Genomic DNA, 27,050 nt, shown 5'->3' on the forward strand with positions numbered 1-27,050 from the left:
TTTTTTTTTTTTTTTGGCGGAACTGGGGATTGAACTCAGGCCCTTGTGCTTGCCAGGGAAACGCTTATTCCTCTGAGCCATCTCCCCAGCCCTTCTACGTCTTTTTGAGACAGGGTCTCCCTATGTAGTTCAGGCTGGCCTTGAGGGATCACAGATGTGTGCCACCATGCCCAGCTCCCATTTCTTAATAGTCCATTGACCAATCTGGGCACCTACTATGTACTATAAATTACATATTAAAAATGCTTTTGTTTAGTTGGAGTGTGGTGGTGCATATCTGTAATCCCAGCACTTGAGAGACTGAGGCAAGAGGATTGTTATGAGTTCAAGACCAGCTGGGCTACCAAGTGAGCTTAAGGCCAGCCTAAACTGGATAGTAAGAACCTATTTCATAAAAAACAAGACAAAATAAAAGATGTTCAACAATAAATGGTTACCTCTTAAGGGTAATGCAGCAAAGTTGCCAAAGATGAAACAGGACATAAGCAATAGTAATATTGAATGAGTTTCTGCTAGGCATTAAGCCTTTGGATACTTAGGAACTAAGAACAGTCCTTGTTAACTCATTTTCAAGCTTCAAGTGATGAACCATAATTAACCCTTGTGACATAAGACAAATTTTGTCATAAGGCATAGAAACATGGGTATGTCAGACCCATGTTTATTCTTTAGAATATTTCTATTGATGAATTATTAATTTTAATTTCATGAATTTTATATTAATGTGTGCTTACAGAAAAATATAAAATTATTGAGTTTATTTTTATTGAGTTTATAAAAAGGATCAAAAATTTCAACATTGACTTTTTGATGTACAAAATCTAAGGAACATCAGAAATAAAGTCCTATATGAATTACAATGAAAATACCGATAGCATTTCAAAAAAATATTCTTGAACCATCACACCTTAGGCAGTCTGTGCACATGACACAGCATGTTCAATGCACACACATTGCTTACACTGGCAGCATATGTGTTGTACATTCCTGGTCTTTTTGTAGGACATACTGGACATCTCAGTGGACTTGTTTTGTCAGGAGGTTCTTACTATATTATACAGTCTGTAGTTAACCGGAGCATAAACTATCAGTAAAATAAATTATTAAATTCGTAATGTGTATTATGTATTTAAAATAGACATCAGCATTTTTATGTCAGCTGTGTACTTGGTTACAAAACCTAAAAGATAACATCAGAAACAAATTCCTATATGAACTACAATGAGAATACCAGTAGAACTCTACTATAGAAATAAGCTTTGCTTTAACTGTTACACCCCAGGCAGTCTTCATACACGGCAATTGATGTTTCATGCACATGTCTCACGCTGATCACATGTATGTTTTGTGTTCCTGTACTCTTATTTTTTTTCAAAGTTTTATTGATAAACAGATAGCAATTCCTGTACTCTTATTATTTATTTGTTTGTTTGTTTGTTTTTGTGGTCCGCTTACCCTGCCCTGAGGGTGGAGCTGGTGCAGCATGTGGTGCCAAACCATGGTCCCTGTGCTTGCCTGAGCTTGCCTAAGCAGGCGCTTTAGTACACTGAGCTATTGCTGGCCTCTCCTGTACTCTTACAGGACACAGTTGACATCATTTTTGTTTTCCTGTTGTAGTGGGTCTTCATGATGCTGTACCTGCATGTTCACCTGTCAGCTCAGCAGTGTGTCTCAGATTTTTTTTTTTTTACATAGTTCCCATGGCAGAAACACTCTGTTTTTCCTCTGCTGTAAATGATCTCTTGTGAGCTCCAGTCCCAGTTGTCTTAAGACAATTTCTCAGTAATACTTTTTTTTTTTTAATGGTATTGGGGATTGAACTCAGGGCCTTGTGCTTGCCAGGCAAGCCCTTATTCTACTGAGCTATCTCCCCGGCCCTTCTCAGTAATACTTTGCACTTGTTATTTTCTTTATAAACTGTCAAACTATCTGTGCCATACATGTTTAGGATCAAATAAGACACAAGCATTAGACAGTGCTTTGTGATATCATAACTGCATAACTATTGAAAGTTTTCATCTCAGGCTTCTGTTTTGTCTAGGGAAACTGTCTTAGTTATTCTTCTGTTGTTGCTGGGACAAATACCTGACACTCAAATTTAGGCAAGGAAAGGTTTATTTACAGTTACTGGAGGTTTCAAGACCCTGGCCCCGCTCTAGAGGAAGAGAGGCTGGGGTGCTGCTGTGTCCAGGATGACCCTCCCCACATCTCCAAGGGAGACTGCTGTCACCAGGGGGGAGGGGCAGAACGCATACTGCTAGTTTAATGGTTTAAGCCTCTCTGGCCCTGCCCTTCAAGCCCTGCCCTGGTCTTCTGGCCATGCCCCTCAAGGCCCTCGCTGCACCTCCAGTTGAGTCTGCCCCATGAGATACATGAGGCCTTGGGGGGACAACTAAACACAAACCATGACATTCCGCTCCTGGAACCCCAAAGTCTCATTTACATCCCTTTCTGCAAAAGACATGTTAGTCCATCTCTAAGGGTTGCCAAAGTCCCAGCAGTTTTGGCATTGCTAAAAAGTTCAAGTCCCAAGATTAGAGGCGTACTTTAAACTGTGTGTTCCTGTACAAATGAAAGATTAAATACATCCAGTATTCAAAGGCACAAGATAAACATTGCCATTCCAAAAGGTATACACAGGAGGATATAAACCATTGGGGCCAAGACAAGTCCAAAATCCAGCAGGGCAAACATTAAGTCCTATAGTTCCATGTGGAATATTCGAAGCAGTCTGTGGCAAATTGTGAGCTCCATGTGGCTCTCCCCTTATGGCACTTCTGGTGGTTGTAGCTCCCATAGCTTTTCTCTTAGGCTGGCTTCGCTCCCTCTTTGCAGTTTCCCTTAGATGATCCACGTTCCTGGCGTTTCCACATTTCTGGGACTTCCACTGAATAGGCTTCTCACTCACAGCTTTACACACTGCCTTCTTAAGGACACACTGCCTGGCCTCCCCAGAGCTGGAGCTTTTCTGAAATCTGGTGTGGCTGCCGCCGCCATTCTATAACCTGGTGTGGCTGCTGCCTCCGTTCTGTGACATGGGGCTTGCCGAGTTCTCCTCAAAGCAAAGTCCCTCACCCTTGCAATTCTGAGGCTGCAAAGGGTAAGAACCTGCCACTTCCTGTGATGCCCTGAGGATGTCTTTTTTACTCTCCTGTCTGGGCAATGGAAATCTCAGCTCTGTCTTTGCAGTCCATAGCCTTCCTGGCGCTTCCTTTCTGGTCAAACTCACAACATTTTAGATCATTCTTCTGGGCTTTTTGCTCTTCATTCTTAACATAAATCTGACCAAGAGCCCCCAGCAATAACTATGCTACTGCCCCAGTGTTTGACTGCTTTGAGATTTCCTTTGAAATATTAAGCAGTCCTCCATGTTTAATCTATGTCTCAGGCAAAAATCTCTGAACACGGGCAAAATTCAGACAAACTTTCTGCCACGCCAAAACACAAATGATCTGGAGTCCAACAACCAGTGCAGTCCTTTTTGCCAGCCCAGTCTTTACAACAGTCCTCCTCCTCAGCCTGATCTTTACAGGCAGCATTTCTGTCTTCTGGTCTGAGCTCTGACCAGAATCTCCCCTACAGAACAGCCCAAGTTGATCCAGTGCTTCTCTTGTAGATGACATCTCCAAACCTTTTCTATCTCTTCCCTTATATAAGCCATTCCCAAAAGCTTGTAATTCACAAAGTCAGGTGTAGCCACAGCAACGACCCCACTTCCCTGGTACCAAATTCTGTATTAGTTATTTTCCCTTTGTTGCTGGGACAAATACCTGACACTCAAACCTAGGGAGGGAAAGGTTTATTTAGCTCACAGTTACTGGAGGTTTCAAGACACTGGCTCAGCCCTAGAGGGTATGGAGGAGAGGCTGGAGTGCTGCCTTGTCCAGGTTGCCCTCCCCACATCTCCAAGGGAGGCTGCTGGCTGCGGGGTGGGTGGTGCAGAGCGCATACTGCCAGTTTAATGCTTCTAGCCTCTCTGGCCCTGCCCCTCAAGCCCCACCCTGGCCAGGTTAGCCCAGTGACTTACATGAGGTTTTGGGGAGACAACTAGACACAAACCATAACAGAAACCTTGACAAAATCAGTGTTTCCATCATGGTGAAATGTTGATATTAGCAATACTAATTTGCTTTTCTTTACGATATCAGAGATGTTGTATCTTTCTGAAATCGAAAGATTATATTGTACAATTTATTGGGAGCCACAGGAAGCTAGGAAATTGATCAAATGTCTGTAGGTGGACTAGGCCTGTGCCTAAAGCAAACAGGCTACCTCAGTCCTGGATAAACATCCTGTCTGGTTAAGGTCTGCTATTAGGCACTAGGCAACATTGCATCACCTGTTACTAACTTTGCAAAAGGATAAATAAAGTATTGCTTTGTTGTATATTGTGTTAGTCTTGCCCATCAGGCAGACCAGTGACCACCTAGCGCCGCCTTTTGTCTTCTTGTCTGTCTCATTCTTGCCGCCATTTCTCCCCAGGTAAAACCGATCACAGTGAGACCAACAGATCCCTACAACAATTCTGTTTTGAGATTGCAAAATTTCATCTTTATTCCTGTGTATAGTTCCTGTGCTGGTCAATTTGTGCTCTGTTAGTAAATGTCACAGCAATTGAAAACCTGTAAACAAGTTGTTGAATGTCATATTCTGATTAGTTTGGGAGATGTGAGTAATATATATGTTTACAACATTATTTGATTTATTACCATATTAGTAAGAACTTGATGGCAGAGTTCTGGGATAAATGTCTAAATTGAAAGCATAAGTCTTTGCATCTACAAGGGTATAAATTTTTAAGGCATATTTTGACCCATCACTTTTCCTTAAGTCTTTTACATTTATCATAAAAAGTACGTGTTACGTGCAGCAGACCTATGAAGGCTAGTAAGATGTCATATGTATTTTTTAATATGGCTATTTGTGCATACAGAACATTTGACTTGCATTTTAGCCTCTGTGTTTACAGCATCTTGTAGCATTGCTGTTACAATTTCCAACATTGAATGGCAATGTGGACATTCAGTACAATACATTTCACTTGTGCAGAGACCCTCACCTTGTGTTCAGACCCAGTTCTTGGATCATTCTGTTTGTTTGCATGGCTATTTTCCAACATTTTGACTAGTCAAATATGCACCCACGTTGCTGCTTTCTTCGTTATCTAAATCAAGGAGGTATGCATTCCTTATGTCTGTATCAGTCGATTCTTGCTCCATTGTTACTGCCATAGGAACTTTGACTCCCATGACCACTGTCAGAAGTCACCACCACCACCACCACCGTCATCCTCCACCCACACTGCTCTTCTGCTGTGAAAGCATACTTTTTATTATAATGAATCATCTTCATCATCCATGCATGAGTAATCTGATGATTTGCTTTTGACCTCTAAAACTTGCATATCTCTTTTTTCATGGGCTGTCGTACTGAATTGGGCTACTTCTATTAAAAAAAAAAAAAAAAATCAAACCTTTTTTAACATACCCTAGCATGGTGTGGGTCTTTTGCACCCTCTGAGATACTCAGATAAACACGCACAAAAACACTTAGATGGAATATAATGGTGGACCCAAATCCCATTTTAGTACTTTCGCACACATATACACTCTTGTTACTTATCATATGAAGTGGGTAAACACATAGCTTGCATCCTTTATTCCTTGGGAAAAGGTACTGAAGCACACAGCTGGCTTCTGTAATGTTAAAATACAATAGAGTAGGGGATGGGTCCATTGGACCCAGGCTTATGTCCCAGAGAAACCAAAGCTGCTGTGCTTTATGGCATAGCATTGTGATTCCTGACTTACATAGTACGTAATGAGATTTGAATAGTTGTCCTACTTCATTACAACTGGCCAGCCATATTTTCTTAAATAGCATTAGGAATACATAGTCTGGCAGAGGAGTTTGTGCTGTTCCCAATATATAAAACATTAAAAATGGAGTTTAGGCCCTAACATGTTAGGCTTTTTAGAACACGTAAGTCAAAAGATGTTTAAAGATGGCATTGTCCATAAAATGAGGTCTTATAATGTACATGCATGAACGTGTATACTAAATAATCTTCCTAATTTAAAAATACATGACATTATCAGAAATGGGAATTGAACTTTCTAGATTGCCTATTTTTGATGAAATTTTGTAATGTGCTGATATACATTAAGCAAAATAAATACATTAAATAATTTCATGTGTTACAGAATATTCTTAGTGTAACTTGACATTATTTGGGACCATCATGATTATTAATAATTGTTCTGTATTGCAGAGTTGCCCTCAAAGATTATTGACACACTGAGTGACTGTGAGCAGCTATGTATTTTACATTTTGTGTCTACCCTCTTTTTCTTGGGGTGGAATTCACATAAAATGGGGTGTTTTTTGGCTTTTTTGAACTTTTTTCAAAATTGGACATTTTAAAGTGTAGACTTTATTGACGTTTACAGTATCAAATTGAGATAGGAGTCAGATCTGCCTGAAATAATGTTCAGGACTTGCCTGGAAGAAAGGACATGTACTTTAGTGGGTGAGCCTTGTGGCACCTGTTTTGGTTGCCACATGTCCTGCTTATTTTTCTTTTCCTGCCTCCTACAGCATCCATCACAATCCACCCTAATTGTTAGGTATTTTATTTCTTATGTTAGTCGATTGTTTGAAAACTCCATTTTTTTCTACTGGCTGTCAGATTTTGATATTTTTTTAAAATTTAAATTTAGATATTTTGAAGTAAAATTGATAGTATTTAAAAATACAGTACTTATCCTCAGAAACTAATGAGACAAGGTCTTGTTAGTTCTTGGATAGGAGCATGTAAAAATAGAAATTTGGAGCATTACACACCTCTGCTTTTAAACGTGATACTGCTGTAAGAGGCCCTTTTGTGATGAAACTGATGATAATCTTCTCTTATAGTAGTAATAGAAATGCTTGGATATGGTAGTCTAGAATGTCCCATATATGCTATACTACAAAATGCAAAACAACCATTACTAACTGTTAAAAAAAAAAGTTCACATACTTGAGCCTTACTTTCAGATTTTGGTATAGTTTAAGTTCCATAGATGGGAAATCACTGTGTAAGAAATATTCACAATTGGCGTAGAATGTCTACTAGGTATCCTTAAACTTTTTTTCTAGCAATTCATTATTTTTGTTTTGAAGAAATTTTTGTATTTAGTTCTGTAGGAAATTAAGAATAAAAATTTAACATTTCAGTATATTAGGCTTGCTATGTAAAAATAATAAGCTAATACCATTTCAATATAATACATGCTGTCAGTTTAGCGTGTATATGAGTGCTTTTGTAGATCCAGTCCAAAGTATTAAGTTTGAGGAATATTATAAGACCTCTTAATATGTAAGGTAATTTAACTGTTAATTATATTCCCTCAAAAGATTTCTGAAATAATAAAGTTCCTAGGTGTTTTTAGAGTAATTGAATTTAAAGGTGAGACTTTACTTTGAACATGAGTAGACCTTAGTATTATTTATACTTTTTTTGGCTTATCTAATTTTAAGTAAAATTTATGAACATAAATATGAGTACAAAAATTAAACTTCAAATATAGAGTGTGATAATTTTAATACTGAAACTTTAAACTCAGATTTTAATCCCACCCATGCATTATCTTGTCCCATATGTGGTAATTGCACATAGTATTAGTGATAGCTGCGATTCATACAGTACTTCACAAGATACCTTTATGTGTCTTTTCTCACTTAACCTTCAAAACAACCTTGTGAAAGGGAAAGGGAAGTAAAATTTTATCCTTCCCTTTTACAGATGAAGAAATTAAGTACAGCTAGGGATATTTTTAAAAAAGGAAATAAGGGAAAGGGGAAAAGAAAAAAAACTATGAGCATAAATGCTTCAGTAAGTAGAGATGGGTAGAGATAGAGTTTTTCACTTTCATCTGTCTGAGTTCTATGCATAATAAACAAACAAAACAAATACCAACGAAATAGCCAAAATGCTAGGAAACCAGCAAGGTTAGATGGACTTTGTTACTAAGAGAGTTGTTTTTCCTGTTAGTTCCTATTTCTTCCTATTTGTTTGTTTTAACCAATTAGTAATGATAACTTGGTGTCTTTTTCTTGTTTGTATTTAATGAATGAAACTTTTATTCATCTGATCATTATTGTGTTAGGTGAATGGAGCTTTTAGCTATGATCAAGTAAGAAAATGAAAAAGAATTAGTTACTGGTGCACAAACCATATTATTATAATTGGATCTTCAGTTTTTAGAATTTTCTTGCGTATGCTTTTAAATGCATACATCCAGGTACAGTGATGCATGTCTGTAGACCTGTTACTCAAGAGGCTAAGGCAGGAAAATCCCTTTAGCTTGGGAATTTAGGGCTATCCTGGGCAATATAGCAAAACCTTGTCTCAGTCAGTTGGTTAATCAATCAATAAATACATGATTGTTGAAACCCTGATTTAAGAAAGATTTTTGTAAAGGAGTTTGACTCAGAGTTTCTTATTTTTCTTCCTTTCATTATTAGTACAATGGTAGCTCAATTATAACCACTTTTGTTTGTGAAGAATTTGGTTCACAAGCAAACATTGGGCAAAATTTTTTGTTTTTAAACTGTACGTCAGGTGACAAACATGACCATGGCCATCTTTCTCATACAAACACAAATGTGGCCATCTTTTCCAAAATCATGGAACAAATTAAGCTCATGAACTGAGGTCCCACTGTATATGTTTGTAATACATAATGATTACGTTAACTATGGGGAATTTGTATATGCACATACCACATACTGATCCTTTTTACTTTCCTTTCCTCTGCCTTCCTCTCATACATATTGCCTTATCCCCAGGTTCCCTTACCATTTTATAAAGTCTGTCTCTCTGTCCTATCACCTGTCTTATTTCCCTTCTAAATTATTTATGCTTTAGGTTTCTCTATAAGAAAAACTATGATGTTTAACTTTTTGTGTCTAATATATTTCACTTAGCATTATGGTCTCAATGTGTATCTGTATTCCTACAGATGATTTAAATGTACCTTTAAGAGTGAGTAGTACTCCATTGTGCATAAATATCCATTCATCTGTTGAGGAATATATGTATAGGTCGCTTTCAAGATTTAGCTATTAAGGCCGACCAGATAGCTCAGGACTAAAGCACTGATGGCAGAGCACATTGGCCGGGGTGTGATCACTGGCATGCTGTGCCTGCCCTGCCCCTGGGGTGCGCTGAGATGGTGATTGAGACTGGGTGTGGTGACATGCGCCTGTAATCCCAGCTTTTGGGAAGCTGAAAATGGAATCACTAGGAGTCCGATCGATATAGGGAGACACTGTACACCCTGTCGTAAATTCATAAAAAAGATATAGCTATTAAAACCCTCTTTTAAAATTGTAATTCTACCTTAATGTAAAAATCTTACATCTTGAAAGTACTTGTAGTTTCTTAGATGAGGAAACTAAGGTATAAAGAAGTTGAAGCTTTCCCAGTGTCACATAAGAGAATTGTAACAAGAACCTACATTTCCAGACCTTCAGATTTTTCTTTTCTTTTTTTTGCTTTTAGGCATTATGTTGGTAAGATACCCTTTACATACTTAAAAATAGATCTTTTGTATCTTTAATATATGTTTGGTTAACATTGCTACTTTGTGTTAAAATAAACAAAAATACAAAGTTGACTTTTAATTTTATGATGAAAATTTTAATTCTTTGTTTAATTTTAGGTAAATTGATTTGTACAGAATCCTGGTTATTTTGAAGATGGCTCAAGAGAATATTGCTTCCTGTTTAAATTACAATTAACATCGAGTCTTCAGAGCAAAAGAAACTGAGATTTTTAGATCATGCCATCTGAACAGAACAAGTTATTTTTCTGTTGAAAAAGAAACTACTTTAGGATATAGTATGAAATATCTGGTCGTTGATACTATCAGATCAGTACCTAAACCAAAAATTTCAGAAAGTGGTTTTCATTATGAAATAAAAAATGTGAAAATTAACTTGCCGAAGGTAAATATTCCCAATGAAGTCTTAATGAAACATGAAGTTAACAAGTATAGAAGATTATTTTGTAGTAAACCTCAGACTGCAAGAAAATCTATCAGTTTAAAGACTATAAGCTGTGTAGAAGAATGTACATTGCTTCAGAAATCTGAGCGAGCAGAAGAGGGTATAAAAATGTCTGCAAAAGTGCTCAATTTCAGCTGTTTAAAATGTGGAGATAACACACGATATAGCCCAAATGATTTACAGAAACACTTTGAAATGCGGCATCATGGTGAATTGCCTTCATATCCTTGTGAAATGTGCAGTTTTTCAGCAAATGATTTCCAAGTATTTAAACAACACCGCCAAACCCACAGAAGCACTTTAGTAAAATGTGAGATTTGTAACAGTGAACGCGTATATACCTTATTGGACTTGACAAAACATTTCATATCCACACACTGTATTAATGGTAATTTCCAGTGCGAGAAGTGCATATTCTCCACCCAGGATGTTGGCACATTTGTTCAGCACATTCACAGACACAATGAAATTCATTACAAATGTGCTAAATGCCATCATTTATGTTTTACCAGAGGAGAACTTCAGAAGCATCTTCCTGTCCATTCTGGTACTCTTCTTTTCTCTTGTCAGTATTGTAGCTTTGGTGCCACCAGGAAGGACCATCTTGTAAAACATGTTATAACTTTTCACAAAGAACACTTATATGCAAAAGAAAAATTGGAGAAAGATAAATATGAAAAGAGGATGACAAAGACTTCAGCAGGACTTAAACTAATACTGAAAAGATATAAAATAGGTGCATCGAGAAAGGCATTCTGGATACGTAAAAAAGTTCACAGTGAAAGTACCAGAAGTATTGATAAAAATACTCAAGTGCTTAATTTAATGAACAGTACACAGATTAAATCTGAAGATCAGAGCCATCTTGGTCAAGAGCATTTAAATAAAGAAAAAAGTGAGAAAATACATTGTGAGAACAGTGGTACGCCCACAGAGTCAGAAAAGCCAGTCTCTCTAGACACTGGACAGTGTAATAGAACTGATGAGGGATCAAATACTACTTCAGATTTCTTGAAGACTGCTCTACAAGGACCTACAGTATTAATGGTAAAAAATAATAAAATAACAATTCCTGCTAACTACACTGCTAAGTTTATGGGCTTCAGGATGTTGGATGGAAGGCAGCACATTGTCATAAAATTGTTGCCTACCAATAAACAGAATGTATGTTTACCAGCGTCACAGTCAGATGCTGCAAAGGACAGTACTGGTAATTTGCAGTCCCAGACTTTGGATACCACTGGGTTTTTACCAGGAGTGACAAATGATTTAAATGACATAGTTTATAAGAAAACAACTCCACTTTCATGTTCATCTTCTGTACTTTCAGGAAAAATTATTTCAGAAAAAGAATTGGCTTTGATATCTGAAAGGAATAATATGCTTCAAACAGTGGATTACAATAAAAATGTGTCCTCTTCACCAGCATCATCAGAACTTAGCACATCAGTGACTTCAACTACAAAAATTGAAGCAGGAGATACTGTTCACTTATGGGCAAATAATGTCACTCAGCATCATCCTGAAGTATTAAATACCATCAATAAAAGTTCAGATAAAGACAACCATACTACAAAACCAAATGTATACAACTGTGGAGATATGCATAACTATTGCATTAATGATGTCAACTCTGAGATATGTGTTGATTCCTCCAACCAAGGATCATTACCTTTCCATAATTACTCAAAAGTGGATAACTCTAATAAACGTCGTAGGCTTTCAGGAACACCATTGTGTGAAAGCTTTCAGAGAGACTCTTCATCAAGCAAAACAGCTGCTCAGCAACAAATAAGTGAGACAGTTTTATCACTAGTGAGGAAAGAGAGCTCAAACCCTGATAGCCTGTTAGCATCTGTCAACCTTTTAAATGATAAAGATGGAACTTTAAAAATGAAAGCTGAAATGGAAGAGCAGTGTGTTTCAGAAAAAGGACAAAATACTGATGGACAAAATCTCTATGCCAGTGAAAACCAAAATTTAGAGAATATGATTGAAAACTCAACATGGAATGACTTTTCTAATGATTCACTTATGATGCCTAGAATCACATCTGTTTTCTCCCTTCAGAGCCAACAGGCAGCAGAATTTTTGCCACCTGAAATAAATAAATTACTTCAGGAGGAATTCAAACCAAAATATGTAAAACAAGACTCTAAAATTCCAGCTAAAAGCTTGACACTTAATTGTGACCAGTCACTTCAAAAACATGAGGGAGAAGGAGCAGTAGTTGAATTGTCCAAAGACATCAAAGTGGAAGATGTCTTTCCAGTTCCATCTGGCAGTGTTGGTGTTAGTATGGCTACAAATGATTTAAATTTAAAATTTAATGGAAAAGATAAGCAAGTGTTACCAGTTTCACAGGACACGAGAGATTCAGAGAAGGCATCTAGAATTTCAGGTATTAGCACATTACTTAAGACTCAGTCAGATGCAATAATAACGCAGCAGCTTGTAAAGGACAAACTACGAGCCACTACACAAAATTCAGCTTCTTTGTACGTGCAGAATCCACTTCTAAACTCAGAACCGAAAAAGACCATATTTGTTCAAACTCCAAAAGGTTATTTTATACCATTGCATGTCGCTAATAAGCCTGGATTCCATGTTGTTTCAGGAAGACCACTCCCACTGGTTAATACACAGGGTGTACCTGCTTCTCTTGTTTTAAACAAGAAACCTGGGATTATTTTGACATTTAATAATAGGAAACCTGAAGGTGGTTCCACTGTTAAAACAGAGAGTGCCCCAGCTTGTGGAATTACGACTAAGGAACCTTGCAAAACACCTTTTTTAAAGGTAGAACAAAACAGTAATTGTCTTACACCTGCACTTTGTTCCAGCATTGGCAGTTGTTTGAGCATTAAAAATAACACAGAAAATACATTGCCATTAAAAGGCTCTTATCTTACTAAAACATCAAGCAATTCAGCAAAAGCTGTCCCTACTAATGTGTTGTCTGAGCAGCAGGGCACAAAGTTGAATATCTTGGATTCAGTAAGGCAGCAGAATGAAAATTTTCCAAAATCTCCACTTTATACCCTTTTGCCCGATGGCAAACAAGCTGTTCTATTGAAGTGTGTGATGCCAAATAGCACTGAGCTGCTTAAGCCCAAGTTAGTCCAAAATAGTACTTACTATAAAAATATACAGCCAAAGAGACCTGAAGGAACTCCACAAAAAATACTGCTGAAAATTTTTAACCCTGTTCTAAATGTTACTGCTGCTAGTAATATGCCAGTGGGTAGTAGCTCTGTTTCCTCATTTCAGAAGGACGGTGTGCCTTCTAGTCAGACTTCAGAGCAGAAAGAGCCGGAATCTTCCAGAGATGCCTTACCCTTCATAGATGATTTGATGCCAGCAAATGAAATTGTTATAGCTTCTACTGCAACATGCCCAGAATCTTCTGAGGAACCAGTATGTATCAGTGATCATTCGGAGGCTAGAGTAGTAAGGTATAAAACAGATTGTACAGTTGCAAGAAATTTCAATAGAAGAACTTCCAAAAGAAATCTTTCAAAAATAAAAATTCAGGTAGGAAGCAAAGATTCTGAAACTGCCTTTGTATCTAGAAACAGAAACTGTAAACGGAAGTGTAAGGATAGTTACCAAGAACCTCCAAGAAAAAAATCAGCATTGTATAGAAAGTGTAAAGAAAAGGCTAAAGCTGAAGATGGACATGAAACATTAGGATTTAACAGACCTAGGCTCTCAAAAGATTCAGTCAGAATTTTGCGACTTTTCCCTTTTTGTTCCACGCAGCTTGTGAAATGTCCTAGGAAAAACCAACCTGTTGTGGTTTTGAACCATCCTGATGCAGACACACCAGAAGTAGCAAATGTAATGAAAACTGTCACTAAATTTAATGGACACATAGTTAAGGTTTCATTGTCAAAAAGAACTGTAAGTGCTTTACAGGAACCAGTTGGTTATGACCCTTCTAAAACAATAGATGATGATTTTTCCAAGAGGCATAAAACATTTAAATCTGTTAGTTCTGTGAAAGAAAGATTTGTGTTAAAACTAACACTCAAGAAGACAAGCAAAAACAATTACCAGATTGTGAAAGCTACCTCTGAAAATGTTTTAAAAGCTAGGTTTAACTGTTGGTTTTGTGGTAGAGTGTTTGACAATCAAGATGCTTGGGCTGGTCATGGACAGAGACATTTAATGGAAGCTACTCGGGATTGGAATATGTTAGAATAATTTACCAAAATTATCAAAGAAAAATTGGAAGCAGTGGATTGAGTTAAAATGATACAACATTTTCTAGTCATAATAGTTCCTGCAATATTTGAAAAGTTGGTTATATTTCTGTGAAAGAGCAAAATTTCACATATGCCATCATTACATGTTTTGAAAACTGATCAATACAAATGTACCTTGATTTAATTTCTTAAAGATGTAGGAAGTTATGGTTAAAGAAAATTTTGGTCTTTTTTCCAGTGTAGTTCCTTAAGGGTTGTTAATATAGGTGATGGCAGACAGTTTCATTCCCACTTGTCTTCTACCAGCCTTATGAATCTGATAAATACAGCTTTGTGAAAATATATAGCTCTTTCACAATGTAACTGGTTGAGTTTCTCATCACTTGTAAAGATAGAGACCCTGAGTTAAGGAGTTATTCTGTATTGCTAATTCAGTTCATTTGAAGATTATTAGGACTCCTTTGAAAATTACACTTAACTCACCATAGCTACAGCTTAAATACTTGAAGAGTTTGGGAAAAGTTATTCTTGTTTTCTCTTAAACTGTGACCTGTGTCAGAAGTTTGAATACCCTCCCAAGGTGAGCTTTTTTTCCTAAATGGCTATATTACAGTAGATGGGCAGCCTTGAGAGAATTTAAGCCTTTGTTCAGTTTTAAAATCCAGTTAATAAATTTCAGCATTTTCCCAAACTGGATTACATTTTCAGTCATACCTTTGCTTAGAACTACATTTTTTCCCCTATAAATTAAACAGTTTTTTTATGATTGCTGTCCCATTGAAAACCATAGGATATAGAAGCACCTCAAAGGGAATAGACTCTCTTGAAAATCAGATTTTTAACACATAATTTGAAGCAAGATTAACAAAGTAAATCACATATTTGTGTATTTAATTACTGTTATTATTCAAACATGTCCAAGATAAGGCAGACTTTTTGGCTATGAGTATATATGTGTGTTTGTGTTTCTGTTTTTTATAAACAGGGTCTTGCTACATCTAAACTGGCCTTCAACTTGCTATATAGCCCCGGCTGGCCTTGAAGTCACTCACTGTCCTTCTGCCTCAGCCTCCTGATTGCTGGGATTACAGGCTTGTGCCACCAAGCCCAGCTAAATAGACCACTTTTGTTAGCAATTTTTCAGTATGACTGATAGTCCAGAGCAGATACATACTGATTGTTGGTTTTTGAAAGTGGGAAAGCATTAACAGTGGATACAGTGGCATTTCATAAAACTTTAGGATAGAATCCTGAGGGACATGTCTGAAATGAACATTTTCATGACAATAGAATCAGTGGATTCACTTTCACATTGTAGACTTGCATTAAGTTTGGTTGGATCATTGGCTAATAAAGTTCTTCTATTATAAAATTATGTACTATATATTTGTTACATTGTTACTATGCGTGTTAATGATATTTTCCTTAATTGGACAAAAAAACTTCAGGGCTTTTTTTCTGTATATAACAAATCTGTACATAATTTTTGTACTTTGTTATGTAAATTTTGCACAGGAAGTTTTTGACAAAAATTTAGTTCTGTGCATGCACTAATAATAAAACTTGGTTGTTTAATTTAAAAAGAATGTACACACAAGACTATTCATGTTTATTTTCTTGGTTTTTATGTCCAATGTAGATTTTTTTTAAACTAAATTGATTTTTCAGGGATTGAACACTATTAGCAAGTGCCTAAAGAAGATGTGAAACAGTTTACATATGTCAAATGTAACAGTAGGTCCCAAAGTGGGCCCATTCCCCTAATAGTTTTATTTTAAAGAAAGCCATACATAGATGCTTCAAGCTATCTTGCTATGCAGATTATACTTGTACTGTTTTGTGCAGTTTATCTACTTTCTTAGTGAAGTATTTTTTTGTATAAAACCTGTTAAAATTGTGTTTCTTAAATTGAGCCTAAGAATGGAGTTAATTGGAAATACATAGTATATATTAATAATGTATATCATGTTTAAAGAATGGTAAACATTGTTAACTTCATTGTTAATGAACGTTTTCAATTAAAGTTATCTTAAATTTGTGTTCATATGAGGAATTTTTTGTGCTAAAATCTGATGGACATTTTATTCTAAAGGAAGATACTTGGATTTCTGTGACGGGTGGGGATGTTTTTTCTTTAATGCAAGTAAACTATACAAAATAAAGTAGGATTTCTCCAAAAATAATAGATGACGTTTTGTTTGAGAACAGTCACATTTACCATAATCTTCCAATGGTTTTGCTGGCAAGGTAAGCCATAGAGTTTTTTGCTCTTCAGTATGCTAATAGCCATGAAATTGACATTTTATTATAGATGCATCTGTGATGAGGTGTTACCTCCTATGAACAGAGAGAGGGAACTGCAACTGTAACACTATGAACATAATTTCAGAATTGCCATACCACAAAAAGAAATGTAATGTTGGATATACACCTCTGGTCTTTTAAGTTTTAAAAGCCATTTAAAATCATGACCCAGACATTCTAATAGGAACTTGTGTTTTTGTTAATTCTGGAGGCAATTGTACTTAAAGATTCTTACAGTCAGAGTAGGGAGAAAAAGCCCAACACCCTCTACCCCATTCTTCTTTTCTTGACTAAAACTGAACTAAAGGTGATGTTCCAAATTGCATGCGTTATATTGAAGTTCTTGTATTACAAGAGTTGTTTTATATTCAATCAAGGAGGTCATGAGATTGATGTTTCATATTCATTTCTATTGAATTGGGCCTCACTATTTGACATTTACTTAAAAAATAGTTCACATTTCAGTTTTTGCAAACTTAAGTAGTACTGATTGAAAAAAAATTTGTGTGTGAGGTTTTGTTATTTTGAGACACAGGATCTTGCTCTGTACCTCAGGCTGGTCTTGAGTTGACTAAGAAACCCAGGCTAGCCTCAAACTGCAAACAGTCCTGCTTAGAGTGCTGGATTACAGGGATGCTCCACCATGTCTGACAGTATCACAGCCTGAAATGTAGTAATTTTTGATGAAAATGTTACATTCCGTTGAGGATTCCATATTTTCAGTAAGATGTCAAGTAGTTCTAACAGGCTTTATTTAATGTAGAGTTTCTATCTTTACCCAAATCCCATAATGCAGAGCCAGTTATGGGCAATACATACATGAATGTGACCATGTTTCGTTAAAATTAATTTATGAAAATTGAATAATTGGAACTTGGCCCAGCAGCGAGTTTACTGACAATTGCTTGGGTTTCTTTGGTATTTTCATCACAAAACACTAGCTTGATAGTTTGTGATATATACCATCTGTGTAAATAAGTGATAAAGTTGCATGCATATAAGACTGCCAATGTAGATATGTTTGTATAAAAATAAGTATAATTAGGGGAAAATTATGCTAAAAGTAGGTCAAATTATGGGCAGAATAAAAGGAAGTAAATGTGAAGTTATGTCCAAATTAGGTAGAAAGTAGATTCTATCCTTTCAGTCATTTGAAGTATTTTTAAAAAGTAACAGGAGTTCTTAGGACACAGAATGGAAGTGAGGTGAAAGTACATATATCAATTCCACAGGGCTAACTGATTTTAAAAAAACAAACCAAGGTTCTATTTCACCATTGACACTCAAGTTGTGGTTTACCTATTTGAGGTATTGGTTTATTTGTTTATTTTTTTTTGCTTAAAGACTCATTAGGGTCCTTAGCAGAGGATTTTAAGTTCATTGGGGAACCTATCTGGCGACTTGCTGGGAGAAGTACTTTTCCAGGGCACTGTTGGCGTTAAGAATAGCATTAGTAGAAAGTTTTCCTGCAATGCAGAGTTGAAGTGGTTTATTTTGATGTTCATTGTAAGTGCTTCTTTTAAGAACTAGACAATTGAGATGTACTTTGGAAGAGGTATTTGATGAGTTCTCATTGAGTCACTTTTGACAAGTTCTCTGATTTGTGTTAGTGCCCCCAAACGAAAAATATTTTTCTTTAAAAATACAATGTAAACCCACCTATAATATTCAAATAATGGAACTAAACAAAAAAGGGGATACAGATGAATGTCCATTGTATCTGTGTATTCAAAATGGCTAGGATAGATACATAGTTGCATTCTCTTAATGAATAGAGGGATTTGTTGTTTGTAAATAGGATATCATGTTGGCATCTTGTACAGCAAATAACCACTAGGAAGAATGTGTGCAATGTGTTAATTATTGAAACTGTCCTACCAATTTGGTTTGAAACTGTTATGGAAAAAAAATAGAATGAATACTAACAGAAAAACCAATGTAAACTTTTGAGTAAATAGTGTAGGAAAAATGTTAATATATGTACATGAATTTTGAAAGTTATGATTAAGATGAAGGTAAGAATGTCCTGAATTTAAATATTCTTAGCAAATACTATTATTTTCCACAATAACTTAGAAAGTTCAACCTAAAGTGAGGATGCAACTCTTCAAGTGCTGCCTTCAGGTAAGTGAAACATGATGTCTGCTATCATCAGTGTTATGCCTTACTGCTAATGTAAGGATAGAGAAACAGTTAAGTTTAGGGGAAAGAGTAACATACTGTTTGCAGATGCTTGCTTTCAATATCTTGAAAACCTAGACAAGTACAGTGCTTGTTAGATTCCTCAAACAACAGTAATCAAGTGGGAAACAGTGAAAGAAAACTCACTGATAATAAAAGGCACAAAATAATCTTAAAGAATTACATAATCTTGGGGCCAGGGCTGTAGCTTAGCATAAGCGTCTGTCTGACAAGCAAAAGGTCTGGAGTTTGATCCCTGGTACTGGAAAAAGAAAGAATTATACAAACTTAGCAAATGAAAAATCATAAAATCCTAACTGGGCGGTAAACAGCACTTTTACCTCCACTTGGCTGGAATAAGCGTTTTTCACAGTTTAGTCCTCCTGGAAGTCCATGCTCTATCAACAGTTGTTCCAGTCTGGTGGGGCATTCAATAAAGAGTCAATTTCCTATCAGTCTCTCCCTCCCAGCCTTCTTTATAACTCAGAAGCAGAAGTTCTTTTCAGGGGAGGGTTGGAGTAGGCTTCAAAGACTGCCAAGGTACTGCTTAGTACAAAGGGCACGTAGTAGAGGTCTCCAGAGGGAAGGTGGGGGATAGTGAGGGAGAGAACTCATAGATGCATAGGAAAATGAAGTTGCCTTACATGTTTGTAAGAGCTGAGAAACTTCATAATAGGTGGTCTGCAAGCTGGAGACAGAAAGCTGGAAGTATTCCTTAGCCCAAATGTAAAAACTCCAGAATCAGCAAAGCCAGTGATGTATTTCTTTAGTCAAAAGGTCTGTGAATCAAGGAGCTGTTAGTATTCATCTGCAGAGACCTTGAACTTCTGATATCCAGATGTAAGAGATGTGCCCTAGTTCAAGAGGAGAGGGAGTAAGTTCCACACTCAGTGCACAGATGCACGCTTATCTCTAGAAATACTCTTATGACAGGATCCCTTAGTATATTGCCAGCTTTCAAGGTACTCTTTAATCCAGTTAAGTTGCTGCCTAAAATTAGCCACCACAGTGCCTCATTCTATTTGGGACAGACCAGCACATTGAATGCACCGGAGCATTGCTGGAAACAGTAATCACAATTTAGTAGCAGTTAACTATGGTCAGTTCCAGACCATATGGGTAGATATCAGCTAGCAGCTTAGAAGCAGGATCTGGAAAAGAGATGGAAAGCCTAGATTAAGGCACAGATCACCCTGTGTTCAGGAAGAATCTGCGTGCAGGTGACTCTGACCTCAGGAGTGGCCAGGCTGCCAAAAGACGAAGAGGTGCTTTTGCCATGGAGAGCTGTTGTCACAGGCCTCAAAGCAGTGAAATAAGCTGACAATCAACTGCAGCCTGTGAAACCATAAGCCACAGTAAATCCTCCTGGTAAGTTATATTTATCTCAGGTATTTGTGATTGTGATGGAAATTAACAGACTCACTCTAGCATACTTTTTTTGATAGAGCATTTCATATAGCAGCACTAAAATATTGTAATTTTTCTTTTATGCTGAAAATAGCATTCTTGCTTGACAATAAAAATACTATTTTAGTTGACAGAGTTTGTTTTTTAAAGATAATTTTAAAAAATAGTAGAAAAGAACCATTATAAATGGTACAGAGTTTCACTAAACAGAATGATAGGAATTCAACAATGGTTGTTATATTGCATATTGTTGTCTTAAAATTAATTGTTCAGCTTGCTAGATGTAAGCACAAAATTGCTTAAAAATTAAAAAGTAAAAAATAAATTTAAGCATTATCTATTCCTTTCAGTAGACTAGTAAAAATCAGCAGTACAAATTATACTAGCTATTCTGTGTATTTGAATGTATATATCTTTTCCCTTCTTTCCTTTTCTCCTTTTCCTCATCACAGTTATTCCTTCACTTTGAACAGTTTCTTTTCCTTTCACAGTATCCATTGTACCTTTCAGATTTTATTTATTATTTCAGGTTCTTACATTAGGTAGACTATACAGTATTTGCAAGTGGGGGGTCTGATTTATTTGACTTATGAGTATGATCTCTAATTGAATCCATTTACCTATAAAAGGCTAAAGTTTACTATTATTATTTTTTTTAACAGCTGAGTAATAGTCTCAGTTACTCTTCTCTCGTTGCTGGGACAAATACCTGACACTCAGAACGAAGGAAGGAAAGATTTATTTAGCTCATAGTTACTGGAGGTTTTAGTCCATACTCAGTTGGCTCCAAGGCAGACTGGCACATGGTAGAGGGCAGCAGGTCATGGCGGTAGAAAACAGCAAAACAGCAAGAGCCAAAGTGAGGAGTAACAGCAATGTTGGCAACAGAGAACAAGTCTGTCTCTCTGTTTCTCTTATTTTTTTATTTTTCATTTTTAAATTTTTATTAACTATAATGAGAAAAAAGATAAAATAGCAATGAAACAATTTTAAAACAGCTAGGTAGAATGCTTACACTAGTTAATACATTGCATATTGTTGTCTTCATCGTAGTTATTCAGGGGACAAGATGCAGACATGACATCTTGTCTAAACAATGTTAGTTCAAACTTTTATTCTCAGTGAACTAAGAGAGAGTAGCTATATATCCTAACTCTCTTGTGTACACATATATATTTTTTCCTTTTTTTTCACAACAAAACTGTTCATTATTTACACCTTTGTGAATTTAGTAACTAGGTTGTCTAGTAGCTGATCATTAACCTTAACCAGAAAGGATGTTTATCTGAGGAGTGAGGTAGCTTGTTTGCTTTAGGCACTGGGCCAAGTCCCACGTACACATATTTGATCAATTTCCTAGCTTCGTGGCTCCCAACATATCCCCGTTTTTCGTTTTGTTTTTTCAGAGATGGGTGTTCCACTGCACTTAGAGAACCTGTATTTGGAGAAGTCTTTAAAGGACCTTTCTGTACTTGAAACCAGTGTAAAGCTTGTAGCTACTTGAATTCAAAATAACCCAATGTAGTCCAATAGTCCATAGTAGCAGTGAGCTATCAGCACAACTGGCAAATGTCTGAAGTTGTTGACTTGAGCCTTTTACAGCTCAGCATATAAATATAGCTTTACTTTTTATACATGTGGTTGGGTACACTTTTCTGCTGGATGGTTAAGACCAAGTTAAAGCAAATCCTATAAAACTAAAAATGTAACTTTTGTATGACAAGATCAGTCAAATCCCCTCAGGATTTACCCTGAAACCATGGACAACATCTTGTTGATCTTTTGTCAGCGTCAACTATCTGACTGAGTCATGGCCATTGCATGAGCAATTTATTCTCTGTGAAAGCCTGAGAGAATTTTTTCTCTCTAGGTGACTCTCCTTAGGCATACTCTAGATCATTGATCACTTTCCTCTGTGGCCCCATAATCTCCTTGATCAGGAAGTTTGGAGTACAGCTGAGTTATAGGATGTCAAAGCACGGGTTCTCTTATGTCCTGAGTCCTCAGTGACCTTGAAGGGCTAGGACCAAAATATTGGCTATCCTTGTATCCCTGCTATTTCTCTAATTTTTGGTTTGCAAACTTTCATTGTTAAACATCCAGAAGAAAAGCTTAATGATAATATTACCCCGTAACAGAGACAGTTGAGTTTAACATCACTGTCTGTCTGAATATCAAATGCTTTAGACATAACATGGAACTGCTATTTTCCAGTAATCATGGATATTGTAAAATTTAAATCCCTGTAGAATGTTAAAAAAAAGTCACACATTTTTACATGGAAATTTAGAGATCAACCCATATGCAACATTATAGTAGGATAATCCTGTGATATTTTTTTCTTGTCTCTTGTTTTCTTTTATCTTTTTTAAAAAATTAAAGAGAGTATAGCAATAATTGGTATGACATTAGAAGCAGTATGCAGTTAGAAGACCAAAACGACAGGTATTTCAAGCATGGTTTTAGTATTACATGTTGCTATCCTCAGTGTAGTTCCTTAGTTCACATATATCAGCATATAGAGTTAGTGAGGGTGAGAATTCTACCCATTAACTGCTATTTTCAAAAACCTGACAAATCCTTAGGACCATTGCCTTAATCATCTTGTTTAAATAAATGTATGGATTGCCCCTGCCATATTTCCTAAATTTTCTCCTTTCTCTCTCTTCATTGTTTAAATCTTAAGTTCTCACTTTCCATTTAACTATATTATAACTTTCAATTTTTATTTCTTCTTTTGAGTTCTTACACTAGGGAGACAATATGATACTTACACATGTGGGTCTGGTTTATTTCACTTATGAGTATATCTTCAGGTTGTATTCACTTATAAACGAAGGCTTCGAGTTTATTTTTCTTTATAGCTGAGTAATACTCCATTGTATAAACATACCACATCTTTTCATCCATTGCTCAGGTGACAGGCATTTTGGATGTTTCCAAGATTTGGTTATCACAAATTGTGCTGCTATAAACATAGACACACATATATCACTATGATCAAATATTTTCAGTTCTTTTAGGAAAATTCCCAGAAGGGGGATACCTGGATTGAATGAGATTTCCAGTCCTAGTTTTTTAGGAGTCTCCCCACACTGATTTCCATAATGGTTGCACCAGTCTACATTCTCACCAGCAGTGGAGAAGAGTTCCTATTTTTCCACAGTCTCCCCAACATTTGTTGTTGGTTGATTTCTTTATGATAGCCATTCTTTCTGAGGTGAGATGGTATCTCAGTGTTGTTTTAATTTGCATTTCATGAATGACTAGTGATGTGGAGCATTTTTTCATGTATTTATTTGCTGCTTGTATTTTTTTCTCTGAGAACTTTGTGTTCATCTCAGATGCACATTTTTGGATTGGGTCCTTAAATTTTGGGGCTCTTTTTTTAACAACAACAAAACTTTATTGAATTACAAATTTTAAAATCAATCAGTTAATTTAAAAATGGAACTACTTTAATTTTAGTTTTCTTATGCCCATTCTCTCAAAACGGCACTTTATTTCTGAAATGATAAAGCAGATGGTTCAACTGAACACTAACAGAGAAGAGGAGGGCTGGTGCCTGGGGGCCAGTCCTCAGCACCGAAACTTAAATCTTCTTTTCTGTATTACCACAAAAGGACTCTGGGTTAAGAAAGGGGAAGTGGGGAGCAGAGGAGAGCGCAAAACATGTGCAGCGGTCCTTCTGCTGGTCCAGCACGGTGACCTGGAGACTCATGCTGTGGCCGTGAAGGTGTGTGACAGCAACTGTACCCAGGAAACCGTGTGAAAGCTATTTTTCTTATTTCTAACAGAATAACTGGCATGTACTTAAACAAAAAGTAAAACTTAATTGTAAGATCTGGTTCGCAATTTTGTAACAGAAAAAGCCAACAAGACAGACTCAGAACAAAAACACTTTCTACACATCTCCATCTGAGAAGACCACAGCTTTAATGATCTATATAATTTTTATGCTTAATCCTTGGTCAATACAGACTGCAAATGAAAATCAGGTCATGAGCTCTTTACAACAACACTCACTGCCAGAGCACTAAGAACCGCTTCCCAGGATGTCTTCCTATGAGGGAAAAAGTCATCAGAAGCTTTTATTCTCTGCCTGTGACATTTATGAAAGCTGATTGCACCATTTTAGTTTCTGCAAAGCTAAAATATAAAGGCAAATGGGTAAGTAAATAATAAAACCAGAATGACTTCAGCAAAGGCATATTTCCAAAAGTAAAATCTATTAAGAACAAGTAATATACACGAAGTGATGAGCACAGAAGAGTTAGCTACAGATACAAAACAGTATCTTGTTATTGCAAGTTTGAGAACAGAATAATAAAATCAAATTCAGATACTATTTCAAATATGTACAATTTAGATAAGCTGAACAAGTATTACTTGAATACACACCATATTTGGTAAACAAATTATATTACCTTTTTTCTTCCTCTAATATAGGTACACACCAATATGAAAAAAGTAATTTCTATTTATTTATTAACAAAGAATAATTTCTATGTATGACTCAGACTGTAAAAAGTTAAGACTTCAAGAAGAAAAAAATAAAAATTGTCAAAAGTTTAATTGATAAAAAGATTAATATCAGCTTACAAAAATGAAAAAAGAAGTATTGAAACAGATATCGTACAATTATTGTATGGTTTTTCTACTAATCTGAAACTACAGGAGGCATTTGAGGAAGGGATGTTAGATCAAAAACCAAAAACTAATTTGTGGGATGTATGTCATTTTAAAAATCTGACTTGCAGGAAAACTAATTGCTTGGCCTAATTTTAAAGCTAATTACAAAATCCATTTTCTTAATGGTCCAGATTCAATTCTTCCAACTCTACAGAACTTCTATCGATTTCCACATTCATTACAGACAACAAATGTTGTCATTGGTTCATCAGCACTACGGGTTTGTACCTGTGTGTAAGTACAATTCTTTTTACATTTGCCACATGTGAATAAGTCAGTCTGGGTTCCTCCTGTTTTGGTCATCTCATGTTCTCTGATGGCTTCTTTGGTCAAGTTTTTCCGCATCTCTTTGAGCTCATCATTAGCCATTTCCTCTGTAGTCATTCTAGCAAATAAGTCAGGAGGAATATTCCCACACAGGACATTTTTCCTTAAATTTGGATTCTTCGCATCTTTAAGATTTGATATCCTACTTCGTACTGTATTTTCATATTTCATGTCTGTATTCCTTATTTCTTGATATATAGCTTCCTCAATCTGAGATCCTAGTTCTTCCTCGTCAGCTCCAGTTGCAATGTAGTCATCTCCAGTCCGGAGAGCTGCAGCGAGCATCTCCCGACACTAACCGCACAGAGTCTGCAGCGCTCGGTGCTCGAGGAAAGGCTGAGACTAGGCATCTCGGTGTGTGTCTCCGCCTTCCTGCTGCTCACGTTGCCACTGGAGCTACTCTCTTCTCTTGCTTCAGGGCTGTTCTGTGATGTAATCGAAGGCTCTTTTTTCTTTTCTTCAGAGTCTTTATCAGCTGATGGCCCATCTAGTAACTTCTTCCAGGACTTGATGAGAGACTTTGCTAAAGATGTAACTTCTTCATCTGTACTCTGCTTGCGAATGGAGTTGACAGACATTCCGATTCTTGTGGACTGTAATAATTCCAGAGTCATGGGAATATTCTTAAGCTCTTTAGCAAATCCAGTGCTCCAGCCGTGTTCTTCTGAACCATCCTGTCCATCTTCTTGGCGATGCGAACCACCTCGTCATCCATGGCGCCGGCCCGCTAGCGTGGGGAGCGCGCGAGGCTGAGGCAGCAGGGACACGACGCTGCCAGCCAAGACACGCGGGCTGCTCTGTAGCAGGCCGGCCTCATCACGAGCAGGCCCAGGACCGTGGCCGCAGGGAGGCTCCGCCCGCCAGGCAGCGCTGGGCCCCTGATGTTTTTTTTTTTTTAATTCTTTATGAATTCCAAATAGACGACCTTTGTCTGAATGCTTATTATTTAAGGTTTGTTTTTTTTTTTTCCAAATTGTGTGTTGTCTTTTCACTCTGTTGGTAATTTCTTTTGATGTGTAATATCTTTTCAATAAGAGGAGGTTCCAGTTGTTAATTCTTTCAAATATTTCACATGCAGTTTGATTTCTGTTCATGAACTGTTTGCCTATACCTTTATCTTCAAGATTTCCACCTACTTTCTCTTCCAGGAGATTTAGTGTTTCTGTTTTAATCTTTAGATCTTTAATCCATTTTTACTTTAGTTTAATGCGTGATGATAGACCTGGGTCAAGTTTTAGTTTTTGGCATGTAGAGAGCCAGCTTTTCCAGCATCATTTGACAAAGAGGCTATCTTTCTTCCAGTGAGTATGTTTGGCCCCTTTGTCAAAGACATGGTGGCTGAGTGTGTTTGTAGTTGTATCTGCATCTTCTAGTCTATTCCATAGATCCTCAGGTCTATTTTTTTTGCCAATATGATGCTGATTTTATCACAGTAGCTTTGTAGTATAATTTCAAGTCAGGAATTGTAATGCCTCCTGCCTTACCTTTATTGCCTAGGATTGCCTTTCCTATTCTAGGTTTCTTTCTGGTTCCAAATAAATTTTAGAAATGATTTCTCAAGATCTGTGAGGTATGTCAGTGATATTTTGATAGGGATTGCATTAAATCTGTATAACAATTTTGGGAGTATGACCATCTTCACAATATTGGTTCTTCCTATCCAGGAGCAGAGAATATCTTTCCATTTTCTGAAATCTATTTCTTTTTTCAGAGTACTGTAATTTTCATTGACTAGATCTTTTACTTCTTTAGTTAGATTAATTCCTAAGAATTCATTTTCCACGATGCTACTATATAAGGTATTGTTTCTCCAATTTCTCTCTCAGTGTGTTTGTTATCTGTGTAGAGCAATATTATTATTTTTTAAATTTTATTTAT

General features: G+C 36.5%; 1 protein-coding gene and 1 pseudogene across 1 annotated transcript in view; one reads left to right on the forward strand and one right to left on the reverse strand.

The window, feature by feature from the left end:
- The window catches only part of Znf518a (zinc finger protein 518A), a 41,943-nt gene extending 26,658 nt beyond the window's left edge, over window positions 1-15,285 (forward strand). The window contains 2 exon segments of the mRNA XM_004648958.3: window positions 9,708-9,859; window positions 9,861-15,285. Of these exon segments, the coding sequence (XP_004649015.3) occupies window positions 9,828-9,859; window positions 9,861-14,259 (4,431 nt within the window). The 5' untranslated portion in view covers window positions 9,708-9,827 and the 3' untranslated portion in view covers window positions 14,260-15,285.
- A 9,662-nt stretch (window positions 15,286-24,947) lies between these two features.
- Window positions 24,948-25,981, reverse strand: LOC101562380 (annotated as a pseudogene).
- Window positions 25,982-27,050: the final 1,069 nt, after the last annotated feature.

The sequence above is a fragment of the Octodon degus genome, unplaced genomic scaffold, assembly GCF_000260255.1.
Source record: "Octodon degus isolate 3935 unplaced genomic scaffold, OctDeg1.0 scaffold00010, whole genome shotgun sequence".
In the NCBI taxonomy this organism is placed as follows: Eukaryota; Metazoa; Chordata; class Mammalia; order Rodentia; family Octodontidae; genus Octodon; species Octodon degus.